This window comes from Gambusia affinis, linkage group LG09, assembly GCF_019740435.1.
Source record: "Gambusia affinis linkage group LG09, SWU_Gaff_1.0, whole genome shotgun sequence".
Taxonomy (NCBI): domain Eukaryota; kingdom Metazoa; phylum Chordata; class Actinopteri; order Cyprinodontiformes; family Poeciliidae; genus Gambusia; species Gambusia affinis.
The window spans coordinates 27,392,345-27,413,106 of NC_057876.1; the positions used below are offsets into that span (position 1 = coordinate 27,392,345).

Consider the following 20,762-nt stretch of genomic DNA (forward strand, 5'->3'; position numbering starts at 1 on the left):
ATATGCTAATTTCATTTTTCAGCAGGACTTGCACTCACTGCCAAAACTACCAATAACCTTCTTTAACCCTTTAACTGTCAGGTCAATGGGGGCACCGGCGTCCTCATGGCAGTCAAAGGGATCAGGACAAAATTGTTCTGACCTTCTGAACAGCTACACTGACAATGTAGTTGTTAAGGAAAAGACCAAGCCAGACTTACTGAAGGTTGTTGTAAAACATTCTTCTTGACTTTTCAGCCGAAGCTCTATACACAGCAAGGGTGAAGTAATGCAGGAAAAAGGAACTCTGACAAAAGCATTGAGTTCATAAACTGGACAATACTTCATCCTTCATTTTTTAGTGCTTAGGTAAAAACTTTTTAACTTTTATTTGACATGTTTTAAGTTAAACCTGACCTGCTACAATTTATGAGATCTTTGCTATTTTTTTCACCGACTTTAGAAACCTTTCTATGCATGAATGTTCAAAATGAAGTGGCTTATCAAATAAGCATCTGAAAATATTAAACAGTTGCTCTCCAGCAAGAAGAAATGAAGTGATCTGTCCATGGTGTATCCCACCCTTTGACCCCAGTCTGCTGGAGATGATATCCGGATTTAGATGATGAATGGGAATGTTACAGTACTGAACTGAAAATGAGGTGAAAAACCTTGTAAAATCTGAAATCCTTGCTAAGTCCTTGCTACAACAAACAAGAAATTCTAATTCTCTGAAGTGAAGTGTTTGTTCAACCAACTTATCTCACCCTTCCCAGGGTGTCGAGGTATGAATTTCAAGCCCCAGCAGATGCAACTTGTTTATTTTTGCGTCTTTAAGGCTTGCAGGAATGTTAGCTGTCATAAAAGTGCTTTTGTCTTTAAGTTTGTTTCACTTTCAGTGAGAGTTTACATTTTATTTCAGAGGCTTCATCAAAATTGGTAGTTTGTGTTTAAATTGTTCTTTACATCTAAGCTGAGTTAATATGTTGTACCTCCTTATGTTTGGGCCTGTTTAAGAGGTTTTCTAAAATGCAGTTTCTCCTCTAATGTGTTTTCCTCTGTTTTATCATTTTGACATGAATCTTAATTCAGAGAAAGTTACAACATAGATTCTCCCTATTTCTTTTTTTCTGTAATACTTTGTGGCAGTTTTACTCTTCATTTCATTCTTTCATTGTAATTCCATGAAGTTCTCTTCTTGTTTGAGTCTGAGTCTGCTGCAATGCCTACATATACAGAAAATTTGCCAAATGTTGAAATTGGTTGACTTATACTTGTTACTTTCTGGAAGATTATAATTAGACATCAGTCAAGCCGCCTCTTGGGAATGGTGGTTCCATTAAGTCAAGTTTGCTGTTATCCAGCCCGCGTGGCAGAGCAAAAATTCAACAGGCTTTTACTTGTCAAAACCCCTGCTGAGTATTCCATCCACAGGCAGCGAGACGGGGTGTTAAAGTGGTTTTCTAATTCATCAATTTATTTTCCAGCATGTTCCATTGTATGTGTTTAGAGAGATTTTAAAAAGGTTCAATCAGTTTTACAGTCAACAATCCTAAAGTAAGTAAAGGGAGTTTACACAGTCTGCTGCAGAGATATCTGCAGGTCTTTTATTGTGTTAGAAATAATCTACATGAATTATTAAAATGTTTAAATAAGTATTTTATGTAAATGTTTTCCTTCAGTCATTCCTTTATTGTGTTTACAGTAGAAAAGGTTATTCCATAACCATGGGGCATTATTACCTCACTTTAACTTGTATTTATTCATAGATATGCATTACTGAAACACGCTCTGTCATTTAAACTGTTCAAATTACAGGGTTTTTTTGTCACACAGTGATAAAATTCTTAAAAGGGTTTTGACAAAAACAGATGATTTGCTTCTTGCTTTTAGTATAAAAGGTTTTAGTTGTAAAAAGACCAAATGGCCCTAAAATATGTAGAAAGTGTGGAGTATGACCAGTGTGTTACAGCGGAGAGATTGACTCCATCCACTTCATTTTCTGCTGTGGCTTTAAATCCTATTTGGTTATTTTATCAAATAACTTCCACCAGATTAGTTGTTGTCCTGTGTCACTTTGACTGATGGAGGCTCTGCATTCAGGAATTAGGCAAGTCAACAAAATGTAGTCGAGGTAGATTTATTTGGAGCTGCTGGTCAGTTACACAGACACCCATTTTTTTCAGTGAGACAAAGAAGCTGGCTTTTATACTTTGGGCAGTTCATACACTCATACCAGGTAAAGGGGAGACAAAAACAAAACAAGAAATAATTTACACAAACCTGACACAAAATAATAAATGGTACCAATAAATATTTACATGCATGCAAATTATTTGAACTAAACTAATCTGAGGTCAATCAGAGATTAAATTTAACTTGATATAACTCTACATAGCATTACCCTTCTTAATTGAACATGGTATGCTGCAGGAGCTTTTTAACAGCACCTGGAGCATTTGTCTCCCTTTGCTGCTCCACCCTGCTGAGGACACACACCCAAAAGGTGATGAATCATTTCAAACTAGCCATTTGTCTATGAAGAGTCACAGGACGATTCACAATGAAAAGTCTTGCATAAACTCTCCCTGCCATGATGTTTTCAACAATATCCATATTCTGCCAACACATTCAGCAGGAATCCTGTCTTTTTCTTATTTTTCCACATGGGGGTTTTCCTAATGCTTACTTGTTTACTCTCTGTTTTGATATGACTTTTTGATAATTCAGTTCCTATCACTACTTTTCTGCACTTGCAGTTAATTTTAGAGAAAACGTGCAGAAAAAAATGATCTCCTGCTTTATAAATGTAGCATTTGTTTTGAATGTCAAAGCACCTTCTCTTCTCCCTCACTAATTCTATTAATCTGTCACATCACACTTTGCACACAAACGTTGTCTGCAGCCAACATTAAATCAGACAGGAATGTTGGGATTTGAGTTGAGTCAGAGATTCTGGTACTACTCACTGTAAAAATCCCATGACCCAGACTCTAATCATGGGATTTGATACTTGGAACTGCATCAGGACTTTTCTTTTTAGAACGCCAAAACAAACAACATAAATCTTGACAAGAGGAGAGATGAAACACAGTTGGATGTTGATTGATGCAAACAGTTTGGTGGCAATACTCAGTAACAGAAAGGTACCGTGAATTTACATGCATCAATGCTTGTTTATGGAGAATTTAAGTGGCAGACATACCTAAAGTATAACTGCAGCATCACATTGTGTTTTGCATTCAGTAGGAAAAAAAGATAAGCCTTTATAGAGGTGGAAAAAAATCCACCCTGACTGTGGGGTGATTGTCTTCTGGGGCTTCTCTGCTGTGTTTGTCAGTGGAATCCTTCAATCTGCACAAACAAAAGGAGAATATTGTCACAGGAAGCTGTGAAGTATCTGAGTTTCAGGGAAAAGGTCACAATAAACAGCTCAAAACATATCCAGAAGAGCTCTCAAATACTTGAAAACAATCATTTTAAAATGTATTTCTGGGTTTTGAATGGTTCTGGTATTTGAAGCAGGGAAATCAAAACACTGATTCGATAAACACATTTTGAAAAAAGCATGAAAACACTCAGAGTACTAATTAACTTGTCTCTATAAATTATTTACAATCCAAAAAGTTAATTATCTTGACACTATTTTTACAGTTTTGATTAATGCCGCTGACTATGCAATATTGGATTACGTGGAAACAAACATAAAAAAAAGAAAGCAAACAGCGAGCAGCTGCTAAGGGTTGCATTTGCAACGCGTCATTAGTCCTGATTAAAAGCTCCAGTTTCATGATAAAGAAATGAAGACATGGTGAGTAGATATTTCTCACTGAGTTCACATTTCTGCTGAAACTCTGAGGTGAGATGGTTGAATCTTTTTAAATGAGTGGATTTTGCATCTGAATGTTGAGTTCTGAAGTCCTAACTTTAACATGCACTTAATAAAAATGGTGGAAATGCTTTCTTGTCTGTGGGGATTGTTTAGCAGTCCACGGTTAACAAGTCTGCTTTACTTATCCAGCGCTTGACATGTCATATGCTTCTTCATCCAATTCAAGCTGTTGGCTTAAATTTGTTTGAATTCTTGCTGCTGCTCAGCTACTGCTTATGTGTGCATAACAGATTTATTGTTTTTCTGAAGTAAATCTGTTCAATCAAAGTGATGAATGTTTTTGTCACACATCACACAGAACCAGATATCTCATTTTGTCTCATTGTAAAGAAACCTTTTTCACTAATTACTAAACAACCATACAATTTACTTTCGTCTAAATCGATGTTGTATTGCAGAAATATGACAAATCCATTAAACACAGCCTAGACTAAGTGATCTGAAATCAGTTATTGCAGAAAGCTACACTTTTTTATAAGTTTTCCACATGGTAGCTGAGATAAAATAAGTCCAATTAAGCATCCTGTGAAGCTCTGCTGCATACTGATGCTGAAAGCCTCTCAGGATTTCTCCTTACAGCTGCTTTGGAAATAGACTCGAGGCTTATCAGCCAGAGTTAATGCATTCACTAAGGCCATTTGTAAAAGTATTGCAGCAATCTTAAAATTTCAAAGGTTAATGGAAGCAGGGTACAGGTGCATGTTAATAAATTGTAATGTTATTTACAGGCTGATGGTTATTTTACTAGCTGAATTTAAAAACAAATTAGTAATTGTCAAAAATGACAAAGTGATGGTTTTTGATAAACCCACTGAGACCCCAACATGTTTATAGATGGCTTGATCCAGCATATTAAGCTGGTTGTCACAAATCTGGAGGTCAAAGTAGAGCTTTGATCTTAAGTTCAACAATCATATTAAAAATAGTTGTTTTTTTTCCAAATGAGGCGGCTGGATGAAATGAAGTCAAATCTTTCCAATCAGAACATTGAGACAATAATGCATGCATTGGTTATCACTCAGTTGGATTGCTGAAATGCACATTATGTGGGAGTCAGCGCTCCGTCCATCACGTGTCACCAGAGGCGACGGCATGCTGCAGCTAGTTATTTAACTGGCACTCAGAAGTTTGAGCACATTTTCCCCATTTTAGCTTCCTTTCACTAAGATTTAAGGTTCTTTTATTGGCTTTTAAAGCTGTCCATGGTCTTGACCCATTCTATCTGGCTGACACACCCACCGGCTCTCAGGTCAGCTGATCAGCTGACTGTAACTTAGAAGAAATCATGCTTTCGCTGTAGCAGCTAATTTGCTTATAAATTAATTTGGGATGGACTGGAATGAAACCTAAAAATGCTTTGAAGAATACAAAAAATCTGCCTTATGAAATGTATATTCACTATATACTGAAATGTATATTCACATGCAGCGGCATAAAGATGATCAGCCTATGACTGATGAGAGTTGTGGATGCTCGGGTTGCATTTAATAGCTTTGCAAAGTTGGATTTTTTGTCTCTGATCAATGTTCATTTTTAATAGAAAATTCAGTCTCACAGAAATAGAGAAGTGAATGGAATGAAAACAAAAGGTGCTCAAGCTACAGGAATAATGGAAGCCTTGAGAGGATTGGGAAGCAATGAGCATTTAACAGTTTGTGGGGAACTTACAAAGTACAGACAGCAGCTACAACTTTAGAGAGAATGAACTTTATTTTTCTTGGTACACGATTGCATTTCTTTATGAAAATCTTTGTATTGGTTGAATTTTCTAATAATGCGAGGAATTGGGTTTTTATTTGCTGTAAGCCATATTAATCAAAATTAACATAAAAAATACTTGAAATAGATCATGTGTAATAAATCTTAGCTTTCCTTCCTGAATTGAAATACCTGACACTCCAATGATATGCACAGGTTTGTTCTCAGGAGAATGGAGATGAGTATCCTCTCACATAACATGTTTTCTCTGCCGAAACACTGTTATTTCCTGAATTTTTTTTTTTTTAAACTTTTAACAGGAACTCTAGCACAAGAAGCTGATTAATCCTCTAGAGACGGCTCGTCGTGTCGGTGATCATCTCTGTTGAAAGTGTTAAAATAATTTAATTTAAGTGGAAACGTTCAGCTTCCACATCAAAGGTGCAGAATCTGAAGTTTTAGTTCTTTATCAGCATGAAGTGATTCATACTGATGAATTCACCTATGCAGTGTGGCGGATGATGCAGATTTGAAGTTAAGCCATCAAAGCAAACAATGATCTGCTTGTTAGGTTGAAATTAAAGGATGTGAAGCTGAGATAAACAGGGTCCAGACTGTCGTCTTTTTCATTTTTTTATGATGAAATACAGACATAACATGCAGAAAGAGTGCTCATGATCGAAATAATTTAAGGTCAAAGCATGAGAGTTTGAGTAGAAATCCTGTGTTAGTCAGAGTCAAAACAGAATATTAAAACATCTTGGAATATTTTATTCTTTTCTTCTTTTAACCAATTTGGTTTTAAGATCAATCTGTTTCCTGTAAAGTTTTAAAAGTTTATTAATAAGGCACGTTTTTATACAATGTAGCCCAACATACATAATGTGATTTCTAGAATTTAAAACCAAAGAAAACATAATGTAGCTCAATCACTTCACAGAATGATGATAAATAAAGTGATTGTAATTAACTTTAATAGATATTATGATGAATCATAATATTATGAGAAAACCCCAAGAGACTAATATAAACATCATGAAAACATCACAATTACAGAAAACTCTCAGAAATTAAATGAGATATAAAATATAAGAGAATTAAAACTGAAAATTATAGATTATATTACAAGATCAAAACGAATATGAATAAAACCAAACAATTAAAGTGAAAACTTGCTTAAAGTAGGATGGATGTGATATGGAAAAAAAATAATTTTCATTTAAAATAACTCAACATATTGAGTTATTTTGCCAACCTTTAAACCCAGGCTGCCCTTCCTTTCTCAAATGTCTGCGCCAGGAACTAAAACTGAACTTTTATACTTAACCTAAAGAAAAGTGTCTGTCCTTGTTGAGACAATATATTGAAAGTACAGTCAGATGTCTGTTCAGCAGGTCTTTCAGTGAGCATTAGGAGACGTACCAGCTGTGTCACATTCTCCTCGACGTAAACGGTGATCCAGAATATCAGCTTCACCTGCAGAGGCTTAATTACAACAAATGCAGTGAAAATTCTGCATCTCTGAGTTCTGCTTGGTGTTCAGTTTGAAATACTACATATGAATTGACTTATTGTTAGAAATCAAAGGCTAGATAAAAAATGTATACAAAACATTTTAAACAATATGTTTATGTACATTATGTACATTTATTCTTTTTATCCTGCAACTGATTTTATCCCAGTTAAGATTTTTGTTGCTTTTTGTTTCAGTTTTCAGGCTGTCTGGGGCAAAAAAAAAAAATTGAAGTCTAAAAAATAGTGTGGCTGCATATTGAATATCATTATAATTAATGTATTTACTACCATTTTCATGTACAAGAAAGACCGTGCTGAGATTATGGCTGTTTTTGAAACCTGTGATCAAGTAATTGTTTCTATAATTTGACTCATTTCACCTCTGAATACTAATAATTATTATGGCCAGATTGAGGATTTTTGTATTTTTGCTTTGAATTAACTTGTTTCCAGATTTTTGCAGATTTTAAAATAAAGTGCAGAAGCATGAATTGTTGTCATTTGCACTTCTTTTTAAATGCTTTAAGTTCATTTATGGTTCAGGAATCTTTTCAGATCATTTATACAACTAATGACAAATGGGGGGAAAAACTGCAAATAACATTTAGAAAATATTTCACCATTAGAGTATTCACAGTATGGTTTCTGTATGCATGATTTCTGTTTTACAAAAAACAGAAATTACTTTGACAAGAACAAAGTCATATTATGACTTTGTTCTTGTAATATTATGACTTCATTCTCATACACGTTTATTCTTGTAATATTATGAATGTAGGATCTTATTCTTGTAATTTTATCTTTTTATGTATTTTTTATTACAGTGGCTCTAGTACTTTGTTGTAAAAGAAAACATCTGCCCTAATTATTAAAGTTAAAAATACAATTCTACAAAATAAAACATGAAGTTGAAGTAAAAGCAAAGCTTGCATAAGTTTGACAGTCACCAAAAAAAATAATCTTAGAATTCCAAAAAGACTTGAAATGGAAATAATTTAATGATTAATTTAATCTCAGCTGTTAAGGAATAAAAAAAGTCTCTTTATGGCATTCATCTAAATATCTGCTTTCAGCGGTTCAAACTATCAGATAAAGAAATGACATATCTGTGTGAGCTTAGTAAAAATGAATGTCATAGAGACAAAGAGAAGTGTGTTAGGACTGAAAGTTGGTGAAAAGGAACTGAGTGAGTGAGCAGCATTTGAGAAGCAGTTCAACGGAGCATGATGGAGGATGGAGTGAGGTGGTTGGTTAAGCAACTTTGGTGTAATTTGTCTTCATGCTGCCAGCCCTTTGCACCATCCTCTGGTTCCAGGCTGTTTTTTCTCTGACAAGCTTGTTGCCTGCAGAACAATTGGTGATTTACCTCTCACCGTGTCACTGACCAGCATCCCATCCTGGGAGAATTGCAGAGTAAATCATAAGTCTGGACTTTCCCGTTAATCACTAATTACAGGTTGGATAGTGGAGGTTGATCCCTCCCAGAGGGCTCAGTCCCTCCGGCTTCAAATCAGCCCGAAATAAGAAGGCAACGCCACTTCTTCCTCTGATAAATCTCTCACAGAGGTGCAGCTGGGCCGAGCCAACTCCAGCAGCTCAGACTCCCATCTCCCTGAAGAGTTTCTAATTCAGGTCGGATACTATCCCTCATTTTTATTTTATTTTTTTCTCCACTACTTCCTCCACCGAGCTGCTAAAGCTGTGATGGAGCCTGCCAGGTTGACAGTCTTCCTACTTTCTTTAAATTCTCACTATAACTTCACACATTTCTATCCCCTCAGGGATCAGCGGCAAATCGAGTTTGTTGCTCGCAGCGTATTCCAGAAGCATTAAGATACAAGGAGGCTGTAATTGAATGGTTAGGGCGGACATTATTGAAGGAGATTTTTGTCAGCATATCCTCCCACTGCAACCTTAGCACATCAAAGAGCTCCAAATGGCAACATTGGGTGTGGATGTGCTCAGTTATCAGTGTTAGGAGAAGGACAATTATTAATGTGTGACTGATATAAGATCCCTTTTTTCAATTCTTATCTGGCTTTAATCTTTTATCTTTATTTTTTCTACTGTTGCTAAGATTAAATGTTTCATCCCAAGGTAGTTTGCATGCTTTTATTTATTTTATTTTTTTACCTGTGTGAAATTTCTTCCTTATATTGGATACTCAAACTATCATTGTGAAATGTAACAGTGACACTATCAGTGGATGTTAGTGGTTAAATAAGGAGGAAACAATCTTTAACTAAGGAATATGTTTTTCTGTTTCACTTTTTTTGGTCATTTTTACAATTCTTCAGATTTCAGAATTCCTATGTGTTGCAAACAATGTTACAAACACAAGATGTAGATTTTAACTTCCAAAAGAATAAAGTGTAATATGGAAGTGCTAATGACAGCCAACTGCGCACACAGCCTGATGTAGTGAGGTCATAATATTATCTATTATCATAGTATTACCTCTAAGAATGATCTCAAAACGTTGGTGTGAATCAGGGCAGTTTATTGAGAGTGAGCTAAAGAAGCTAAAACCTACAGTTCCTGCTGTGTGGAGTCTGGGATTTCCCAGACAGATAGGAATAATTTGATGTGACTAATTATTGACACATTAGTAATTGCAGATACAAATTGTATTAATTTAATATATTCCTACAATTTTCCAACGTTTGACTGTGAAAGGACTGTAAAACCTTTGATCCTTTTTAGAGTTGTGCTAAAAGTAGTCCCAGTTTTTCATGATGCTAAAGGGGGTCTTTTTGTGGGCTCTAGTGTCCCTTATATGACAGTAGGCTGACAGAAAAGGAGAGGGGGGAAGACATGCGGCAAATGTCAGTCGGGTCCGGGAATCGAACCCGCGACGGCCGCGTCGAGAACTCAAGGCCTCCAAATGTGGGTTGCACTATCCCCTATCCCACCACAGCACACCCAAGATCAACTTTTATATACATATATAAGAACCAGAGTCTCCTCAGCCCCTTCAATCACTTTTGGCATTAAGGATTGTTGGGATAAGAACATAAATGCTTATATCCACATACACGTTTCAATGAGTAAATGTAACATTTTCCTGATTATTTTTTTAAACCTGTGGTCTCATTTTAATTCCCAAAATCCAAAAATCCAGTGCCACTATCAATTCTGAAGTTATTTGTCTTTAGGGATGCATACACAGTCTGAATTATACTGTATATGTTGTGGACTGTGCAATAACACCTGTAATATTTGATGCAGTCTGATGTAAGTACTTGCCAATGCACCAGCCTCTAGGTGCTCATCACAACTGGTATTTGTCAGCCGTTACAGACGGGTTGGCTTAGAGTTGTGGTCATTTTGGAGCAGGACAGGAACTGTGCTGCATGTGTTTGGACTGCAGAATGATAGAACAGGGATGTTTTTAGTTTGTTCCACTGCAACTAGTTGACTACATTTAAGTCATTTAATATGTCAAATTAAATTTGAAGGCAAGAATTTTAATTAGGTTTTTATACAACCTCACAAATTATGAGTCAGTTGGAAACAACATAATGATTGCAGTTTCTTCGTGGAACGAGTCGTCTGATATGTCCTGTCTGACTGGTGAACATCTAACAAGTTTTCCCAGTTCTCAGTTTAGATGCAACAAAATCACAGATACAGCAGACCAAAGGCAGGTTTAAAGACATGAGAAGCCATTGGTCTCCGAGCGACAGCAGTCTCACTTTAATTAAAGGTGCTTGCATCGTTATTCTCCAGGCTGTGGCAAGTGAGCACTGTCTGTTGGACCTTCTCTTTCATTAGATTTTGTATTTCATGCCCTGAGGAGCAGAACAAATTGAGTCTCTGTTTTCTTTTGCTCCATTGTTCATTACCCAAGAGAAAGATTAAAAATCATCATCTCATGGACCACATTACATAATACCAAAGAATGAATGAGTGTACACTGCCCTTACGGCCTCTTCCAAAGTACCAGGTTGCAAAGCTGTCCTTCCTTCTGAGCACCAGGTCTTTTATAATTTAATCATGAATGCAGAGAAGAGGAATGTAGTAATTCTGGTCGGCTGAATGGTTGAACAGATGTACAGATTCTTCTCATAGTCCCTTTTCTTAACTAAGAAACAACAAAAAGTCTGACTTGTGTTAATCTTGCAGGACAGTAAGCATGTTTAAAAATAAGCCAGCTTCAAGTTACAAAGCAGCACGAGTAAGATGAGATGTTTGTAGTCAGCAGAAAAGAAGAGCAGCTGCTTCCTGAATGAGCTGGTTTTGTTTTCATGGTTAAGATATCAAAAATTGGAGCTGTAAACTTATTGACTTTCAGTAAATATTAGACAGAAAAAAAAAAAAAAAACAATAAAAGTGAGCATTTTGTTTTATCTGACCAGTCTCTGTTCAGGAAAATGAGAGATCTCACATTTATTATCTTTTAGCACAATTTATTTACAGTTTTCTGTTACTTGTGTTAAGAGGTGGGTAATAACTAATTACATTTACTTCAGTATCTTCTTGGAAAAACACCTTTTTAGAAGTTGTTCCCCTTTTACTTGAATAATATTATTCTGAAGTATTGGAACTGAAGTACATTTTCTTGTTACTCTGTCCCCTCTCTGAAGAACAAACCTACAGTCTATGTTAAAGCAAGACTTTGTGATTGTACTCAAGCTTCATTAGAGCTGGGTGATATGGCTAAAAAAAATATTATGATATAAGCATCTCATATCAGTTGGCATCAAAAACATTATTCATTTTTACATTAATACTATCAAACTGGTGATGTAATGTTTTGTTTCCTCTTGGGCTGAAGCTCCTCATAATTGAATTGTTTTGAAACGGGCTGCGTTTCAAAAATAAAATTCTTTGCTGTCCAACTGAAGCGTCCTCACACCAGCACTTTGAAGACGACCACCAACCACACACTTCATTACTTTACCCTCCTCTGCTTGAATATCATTTCTTACCTTTCTTTTTTTCTCCTAAACAGATGTTTACCTGCTGAACCTCCCAGATGAGCAGAAAGTCAGCGTCACAACAGTTACTGTTGGACAGAGTGCTGTGATGACCTGCGCCATCACAGGAGAGCGGAGACCGCCTATTTTATGGAAAAGGAACAATCAGTATCTCAACTCCCTGAACCTGGAGGACCTTAACGTAAGAACTTGTCAATATTTTCAATTTTAAAAATTGTTTTAAACTTCAATGCAGAGTAAGCCAGAGTATGTTCACTGAGTAGTCATAACTTAATCAAAAACTTATGAGTGGCTCTGGGTAGAAAGTAAAGTATTACACAATATTACACAAAGAAAGTGGTTTGAAGATAAAGAAAACCTTTGAATTTTGATGTAAAGGTTTCTGATAGGGGTCAGCTGATGTGAGATTTTACAGCTTAACCTTGATGTATATAAGAATAACTTGGTCTATTTTTTGTTCTTCAATACAGAAATGCCACATTTATTCCTACTTGCTGAAGGAATAAAATAGATTATACTTCTTGCAAACCTTTAATCTTATCTACACAATTTATTTAATGTAATTTTGATCTAAAAATATGGGGAGAAAATACACCTGCTAGAAGTAATTGGAGTTCTTAGGTACTTATTGCACAAAATATATTCCCTTTTTGGTCTTCTGTTTTTTGTTTTATTGTTTTTTTTTTGTTTGTTTTTTTTTTTTCAGATTTGAACAGGTCAAAAATACATATATTTCATGTTAATTATTCTGACTATCTGCTTGGGCAGGAAACCTTCACTTCCTGTTTTACAGACTATTCACTGTCAGGTTAGTTTCCACTCCAAGTCAGTGCTTCTTTTTGTCTCAAATGAGGCCATTTGTTTTCTTGTGGACTACAGGTAAATGCAAGAAAGCCACAGCTGCACAATGTTGAATCACCATCATTATTCCAATATTAGTGTGCAAAATTACAGGCTTTCAGATTTTAGATTAAGTGCATTCATGCTTTGATTGCATTGACCTGTCTTTGATTCCCACACCTGATCTAAATTTTAGTCAATGTGATGCTTAGAGAGAATAAAGTTGGCTTCCATTAAGATAATATAATGAAAGAGTAAAGAAAACCTTAGTTTTCATCGATGTTATCACAATATCCCACAATGAAAATGGATCTATCTGTTTTCCTAATATTGCCTTGGTTATAGTCCTGTTCTAGCCAGCTGACCATCAGTGAACAGAAACAGGTTGTGGAGGGGCAGCACTCTGTTAATCCATGCCAACATGAAGATCTTTTCTGTCATCTCATTCAAAATTTTACACCAAAGGGACAGCTTTTTAACACTTTGCTGTACCTTTATAACAGGTTGTATTGAATCAATCAGATCGACTCAGATCTACCAATATGATCATGAGTTACTGAAATCGATTATGGAACAAAGAGATATAACTGCCCTCATTTCAGTCTCCATGTGTCCCTATGTTGGAAAGATGGACACCAGAATATGCTCTGGGAGAAAGCCAAGCTGTCATGTGGATGTTTGATATGTACCACATACATAAACATTATTATAAACAAGAAAGCCGCTGTCATAGAAACATTATTCCCTGATGGCACCAATCTATTTCACAAGAGTAATACCTCCTGTCACTTCGCAAGAAATGGTTTGATAAGGATCTGAGGAAACATGACAATGAATTTAACTTGATGTGGCCTTCTATCCCCCCAGATCTCAGTTAAATCAAGATATGTAGGATGTGATGGAAAAATATGTCTAATCCATAGAGGCGCACCTGTCGCTGTACAGAACAGAAATCTTATTTCAGCTTCACTCTTACATTACAGCAGAGCCTCAGAGCTCTTTTAGTCTAAACAGACTGAAAAAGGTTTGACTTCTCAGAGTTTAGTGGGTTATTGTGTAGTTCTGAGGATTTCACATGTCCACGTGTTGAATTATCAGTCAGTCTTTCTTATATCATTTTTATACACATTTCAGGTGGACAAAGTACTTTAAGTAAGACAAATAGGAAATGATGAATAAAAACAATCATAGAAACACAACAGTTGAGCTCAAAAAGGCCAACAATGGAGAAGAACACAAATTGTACATAAATCTATAGCTGTACAGGCGTGATGCAGGTTTATCTGTGTGGGACAATAAAGACCATCTGGGCTGATGGACAGAAGAAACGCAGACATTGGTACAGAAATACAGATACTAAAGAGCATAGATTCTAATACACTCATAAGAGAATACGTTCACAAATAGTCAAGACTAATTAAAAAATAAATTAAAATAAATTAAACAAATTAACATTCAAGTTAAACAGCTGATGGGTTTTATTAATTGACCAATAAAACTCACTGAGTAAATAAATGAAAGTTATTCAATTCTTAAAGCATAATAAAACAACTGTAATTTACTTTTAAAAACCTCAGTAGGTTTTTTTTTTTTTTGTCTTCAAAGTTTCAGAAAGAATTTTCTCCAGACAACAACCAAAAATAATACTTCACTATCCAGTTTTATTGTTCAGGTGTCATCAGGATGTTTTTCAAAAGACCGGAGGAGTTTGGATATGTAATATAAGGAACACGTTGAACTTTAATTGTTAATGCCTTTGAAAATAATTTAAAAGCCATTGTTGATTGATTCTAAAATATGCAGATAGCAGAGACGTAAAAATGGTGTGGTGTAATCTCTTTCTGTTTTTTTCATTTTTGCAGCCAAATTCTGCAGTATTTGAAGAGACACTATAGAAGAAAAAAATAGATTAATTAGATTATTAACAATCCTAAATAATGCTAACATTACTGGATAATCTCAAATATGCAGTATTTACAATTTGGTTAATTTCAAGACTTCAGAAGCTTCTCTGCTTTAAAGTTGTACATTAAACATAGGTATGTAGTCAGGAACCACAGAGATCTTCTTTAAATAGTTTTTAGCAGCAATCTTAAAAGCATTAGAAAATATAAGTCCATCTTGTCATTTTTCCAATAATCAGAAAATATTTTCTATGAAGGATCTAAAAAGCAAGTTTTCAGTTGTACTTGTGAGATAAATGCTGCACATACTAAGCAAAAACCAAGAAAATTCTGGGGTTTCTTTCACCAGCGGAGAAGTAATCCACGGCAGTAAGACCTGATGTGTATTGGCAGTAACTAACTATTTTAGCATATTTTGTTGTGCTATTGGTTTGCCTTTTTGTTGTATGGCTGAATATAATCCAATATGTCAGATTGTGTTCTGGGTGACTGTTTATAAAATGGTGGGAGTGACAGAGACAAAGAGAAAAGATGAAAAGGGATATCTAAAGGCTTCAGCTGTAGAGGAAGGACCTTCTTTCATAACTGTGTGTGTGTTAATCTGTATGCACAGCCCCAGACTGACATTTGTCTTACTTTCTTCCACATCAAAAGAAGTGAGAAAACTCGTCATGAAGTTCAGATTGAATCCCCATTTACCCTAAACTTTTTTTTTTCAGAAATCACTAAGATGAGTGTGATATTACAGTGCATAATTAAATCAACAGTGGCACAGTAGATAAAGTGAATCCAGCAAAGCCACTAATGTTATGTTAAATGTTGATGACCCTTAAATCAAGTAAGAGGCACCCAGCTGTTGCCAGTCATCTTTTGCACCATGAGCTGCTGGTTCTGTTTGTCAGTGATGTGTCGCCCATAAAAACTCAAACTGCTGCTGAGTCCCACAGCTTCTCTGCTGAATGCTTCATTTTGTCATTTTTTTGTGATATATTTCTGCCTATAAGCAATATGAGGGTAAAAAAAGTTGTAAACTGAAAAAGCTATAAGTGTCTTTAGGAGGATTTGCAAAGTAAGATGAGGCTTTGCAGGGTCAAAAGAAGCTTTGAAGTGTTTTTTTTTATTATTTTTTATTCCTGGCAAACAACTTTTTCTCTTCTTGTCTTTGTAGGTTCAATACAACTAGCTTTTGTTTCATCTTTTTGATATTGCCTGAAGACACGCAGTAGAGTTCGGTGTCCTGACCATGGGTGGTCTCTGTTTGCTCTTTGCACATACTTGTCTGTTCCCTGAGTGATTTATATCAGATCTTGCTCTGTGTATTTTTAATTCAAATGTCAACTGAAGGATGAAAGAGACTGCTGTCAAGAGACGTTCATTATTCCAGGAAAGGCTTTGTCTGGGGTTTTTCAGTAATAACAATAATGACTGCAAAATTCAAAAACATCAGTTTTTCATCTCTTGTGTTTTGGACACAATTTTTTTCCAGCTTCCTGCATGAGCTGATGGATAACATTCTAATTTATCTAATATGTAACACCTAACAATGCAACATCAAATGAACATGCTTTTAGTTGTCATGAGAAATGGGACTAAGCTGTGGTGCATCCTTCTATCAGTGGCTCTCTAAATCTTGCTACACCTCTAATGGGTGACTCATTTGCATAATTAGGACACTTAAACACATGGGAGCAGATTTACTGCCCACAGGATTGTGGCAGGACGATGATATACCATTTACACATACCAAGTCTACTGGAGGCAATGAAGTTTAGCAAAGACTTGCCAATGTACACAAACTGATAACAGGTTAGAAGTTACTGATGATAGTGACCATTTAGTGAGGCAGAACAAGACTATTTTTCTGGTTATAGGTAAGTCTGAAGCCTTATTTAAAGTGATGTGCATTTTCTGGCCTAGTTCAAACAATACTAAATTGAAGAACTGCACAATTTGGATAGTTATCCAAATTGGATAAAAAATAAGTGTTTTTATAAGACTTATTTCTACATGCAGTTTAATAATATCATTTTGGGTTGTTTAGCATAGCAGCTGATTGAGCTCCTTCAGGTTGCAGTCAGAGCAGTCATAGGACAGAATGTACATCACAGGCAGAGAACCAAGAAGGCAATAAATTACTTTCTGTCTCACCAGCATGATGTTGGTGTGATTAGTTTGCAGCCTTGTCATCAGGCAAGTCTGGCTTGTTTTGCTTCAAATCCTAAAATGATCAATCCACACAGTTCAACAGCAGAAGATGATGGATAAACCGCCACTGCTCCCACCAGACTCTGTCATTGATGATGACGACAATCAACCAGCAGAATCTCCCTACAGAAGCTCTGGGTTTCCTTTTATAAGAAAGGGAATTCTTAAAAACTCCCATCATGCATCTAAAGGAGCTCAATGAACACCAGGAACCTTCTTGAAGTTCAGTTCTTCAATTAAGTATATTTTCTGACAGGTAATTGTAAAACTGGTGAAACTGTGAAACAGCTCTTGAGTTTCTTTTATGATAAAAAAACATCACAACGACATGAAAATCATGAAGCACTCTACTGCTATCTCTCTTATGTTAGACTGACTAAAGCAGTATCTTAAAGGCACATGTCAGTCCACCTGAACACCCACACACACATCACAATGTCATGCTGACATGTCAATTTGACAATCCCACACATTTAACTAAAATACACAAAATGACTGCAAGGTGTTTTAGGAAATCTTGGAACGACATGCAGCCAGAAGACTTTAGAGACCCACTGAAGATCCAGAAACTTTACTGTAAAATGTATACATATATCAGAAAAATGTGTGTGAACTATAGTTATTTTAAAGGTAGATTTGAGAAAAATATGCTTTAATCAAATCATAATAAAAAAGCATGGAAAGAAATTTAAATTAGACAAATGAGACCTCTTTCTTAATGAGTTTTAAAGAAGGATTTAGTAATTTAGATAAAAAGTACATATGTTTAATTGGTTGAGGTTTTATGCATTGTTATAGCAGCATCAAGTAACGTTGTTTGCTTCCATTGCTATGAAAATGCTGTTTTATCAAACATAACTTAAAAGAAATTTGACTTTGTAATTTAACACCTTACAATCAGGCCGCTGTCTCTTTAAGAAGCTCATACTCTTTCAAACACTCCTTCAGCATGGCATCATAACAATACTACACTATTATGCTGTTTCCAACCATTCAAGGATCGGAGTCCCCACACCATCCCCTCTCCACACACACTCCCTCCATCCCCACCTTTAAAAGCAACAATGTAAAGAATAAGTGTAATTAACACTTCAGTAGGAGACTATCGCTAAAAGCTTTGCATTTCTTCAGTTTATTCATTTAATGAATGGTTTTGTTTTGTGTTTCGAGAGCTCTCAGCATGTTGATTTTCTGTTTGTGGATTTTCATAAAGTGATTGAGTTAATCTGTATCCTCAGACTGAGAGTACTTCATGTGCTTTTACAACATATGCAGTTGTTTTGATGTTGGCACTTTAAGCCTGACTTTGCAACCTTCGCTGCTGTGTGGATTACCTCTAAACACTAAGAGCATGTGATTCAGCATGATGCACAGCATCAGCTCAACACTGTTCAGATCCGTCTGCAAACCAAACCATATCCAGCTGAACCTCTGATGGACTATGCAGTGGCTTAATCCAGATTTATTTTTGGCTCTCAAGCTTCCAGTCGATCACTGCTGTTCTTTTCATAGACAAGAATGGATTTCACATGCACCTGGCACCCACAAACACATTCTAAAATGCCTTGCAGACAAATTTAGTATAATTGCTTTTGGAAACATTTGTGAACATCCACTGCCAACATTGATTAGTCATATTCCTGTGAGTAAACGAGACGTTTACGTTGTAATCCCACAGGCGTTCCCAGTTTAGAACATGGTGATTTTCAAAGTTTTTGAGTATGTTCCGATCTAGTAAATTGCACACTAATCCCACGAGGGAGCTGGAGTCCAATAGAGTCTCTCTAAATTTTGACAAAGCAGCTTACTGTAATTCCATGAAGCTGACTATTGCTGACTATTGCATCATCATCCAACACTGCCAGTAATTCAGTCCTCACCCCAGGGCCAAGAAAAAGAAACATTGGTAAACTTTAAAAGTGTGCAGGTGTGTAAACATTAATCTTACATCTACAGCTTAAGTTCTACTTGTTATTAATTTGATGTGAAGAGATGAACGTGTTTTCTGGCAACAAAGTGCCATGAAGTAAACATCTGATTTTTACTTTTGTTTTAAATGTCTGTTTAATAATATATTCACATCCATTACAAATAATATTTTGACTCTTCAGCAAAATTCACCAACTACAATTTTTAAATAGTATTCCAAAAGAGCAGAAGAAAACTTATGTTTTTTAATCAATGATTATTTGTTGTTAATTTGCTGCTAAAAGATAAGTGCATTTTCTGGTAACATTTTTTTTTTTTTTTTTTAGAAACAATGACATTACTTCTTATTAATTTGATGTTAAGAGATGAGTGTGTTTTCTGGGAACAAATTGCCATGCAGTGAACTTCTGATTTTTACTTTTGTGTTGAATGCCTGTTTTCTAATATATTTACCACCTATGACAAAGAACATTCTAACTCTTTTGCAAAATTCACCAACTACAATTCTTGAGAACTATTTCAAAAGAGCAGAAGAAATCTTATGTTTTTTGAACATTTGTTGTTAACTTGTTAAGAGTTGAGCGCATTTTCTAATATATGAACTGCCATGACGTAAACATTTGATTTTTATTTCTGTCTTGAATGTCTGTTTTATAATATATTTACCACCAAAGACAAAGAAAACATTTTTACTGTTCTGCAAAATTCACCAACTGGACAAGTCTTGTTAGTTTTAGACTATTGTAAAATATTATTATTATTAACTATTGTGGAGGATAAAAGTTGCACTCTAATTTTTTTAACCTTTCATGTTTTTTCAACAGATTCCATGTCAGGTAGGACTTTCCGCTTTTTGTGTTTTGTTTATGCTTGGTATTATTGCATTATGTTAACAAAAAGCCCACAAAGCTGCAAAACTAATTTAACTTATTCCTGGAAAAATGTCCTTTTTGTAAAAGTTTATTTTTCTTGGCAGATGAACTAATTTTTATATGACCAACTTCAATGCCTTATAGGGTATTACTTTCATCTCATTGTTTGCCTTCTTAAAAAAAGATTGTGAACTGACAGGAAGTTTCTTTGAAAATCTCTCGTCACTGGTGGAGGTCAGCTATCCCATGAGTTGCCCCTTTAAAGCCTCTTCAGAGGTGACCCAGCTCTGGCAGCTTTATTAATTATGGTTTCTTGAGGATTGTGGCCTATTTGTAAATCCTCCTCCACCCGCCCTTGTCTGCCTTTCTCCTGAGCGGTCCTACCCTGGCCTGTTCAGTCTGCAGGAAGCTGGGTGCTGCTGATAGCTAAGGTGAGGGTGATGAGGTGAGGTGCAGGAATCATGTCGACAGAGTCTCCGCCGTGACTCGTTCCACCCCTCTGAGTTTCATTTCTCCCCCGCCTTCATTTTTCATTTAAGAAGGTGACACAATATGCTCTCAGCCCAAGAAGCCCAAAAGGTACCATCGATTTCCCCTCGTATTGTGAAGCTCTGATGCTTCAGTCATCCAGAGTTCAGAAGTCAGATTGGAGCTCAGAAGAATAAAATGATAAACACTTGTAAACAGGATGCCTGATGTTCCCAACTTGTCTGTCAACTATGTACTGGAAAATATATTTTAAAGCTTGTAAGCAAATGTAAAATAAGAACTGTAATAAGAAGTGAGATAATAGTTTTGCAAATTAAAACGGTGTTAAGCAAAAGGAATGAGAAACACTGAGCCAGATTTAATCTTGTTAGATGAAGTCACTTTGGAATGGAAATGCCTTCCCATCTTGTCTTCATTACGGTGGTGCATTTGAAAGCTGCAGAACTCTCATTCTTTCAAAAATGCCTTTTCATTATGAGCAACTTGGCCTATGTCTGCT

The 20,762-nt window shown here is 35.8% G+C and overlaps 1 protein-coding gene across 4 annotated transcripts in view; it reads left to right on the forward strand.

Annotated features, from left to right (window-relative positions):
* fstl5 (follistatin-like 5) overlaps positions 1 to 20,762 on the forward strand; it is a 175,550-nt gene that overhangs the window by 104,422 nt on the left and 50,366 nt on the right. For 2 of the 4 annotated variants that reach the window (XM_044126833.1, XM_044126835.1), the window contains 2 exons: positions 12,039 to 12,205; positions 19,727 to 19,738. In XM_044126833.1, the coding sequence (XP_043982768.1) occupies positions 12,039 to 12,205; positions 19,727 to 19,738 (179 nt within the window). The remainder of the gene's footprint in view (positions 1 to 12,038; positions 12,206 to 19,726; positions 19,739 to 20,762) is intronic. The other 2 variants (XM_044126834.1, XM_044126832.1) reach the window with 1 other exon arrangement.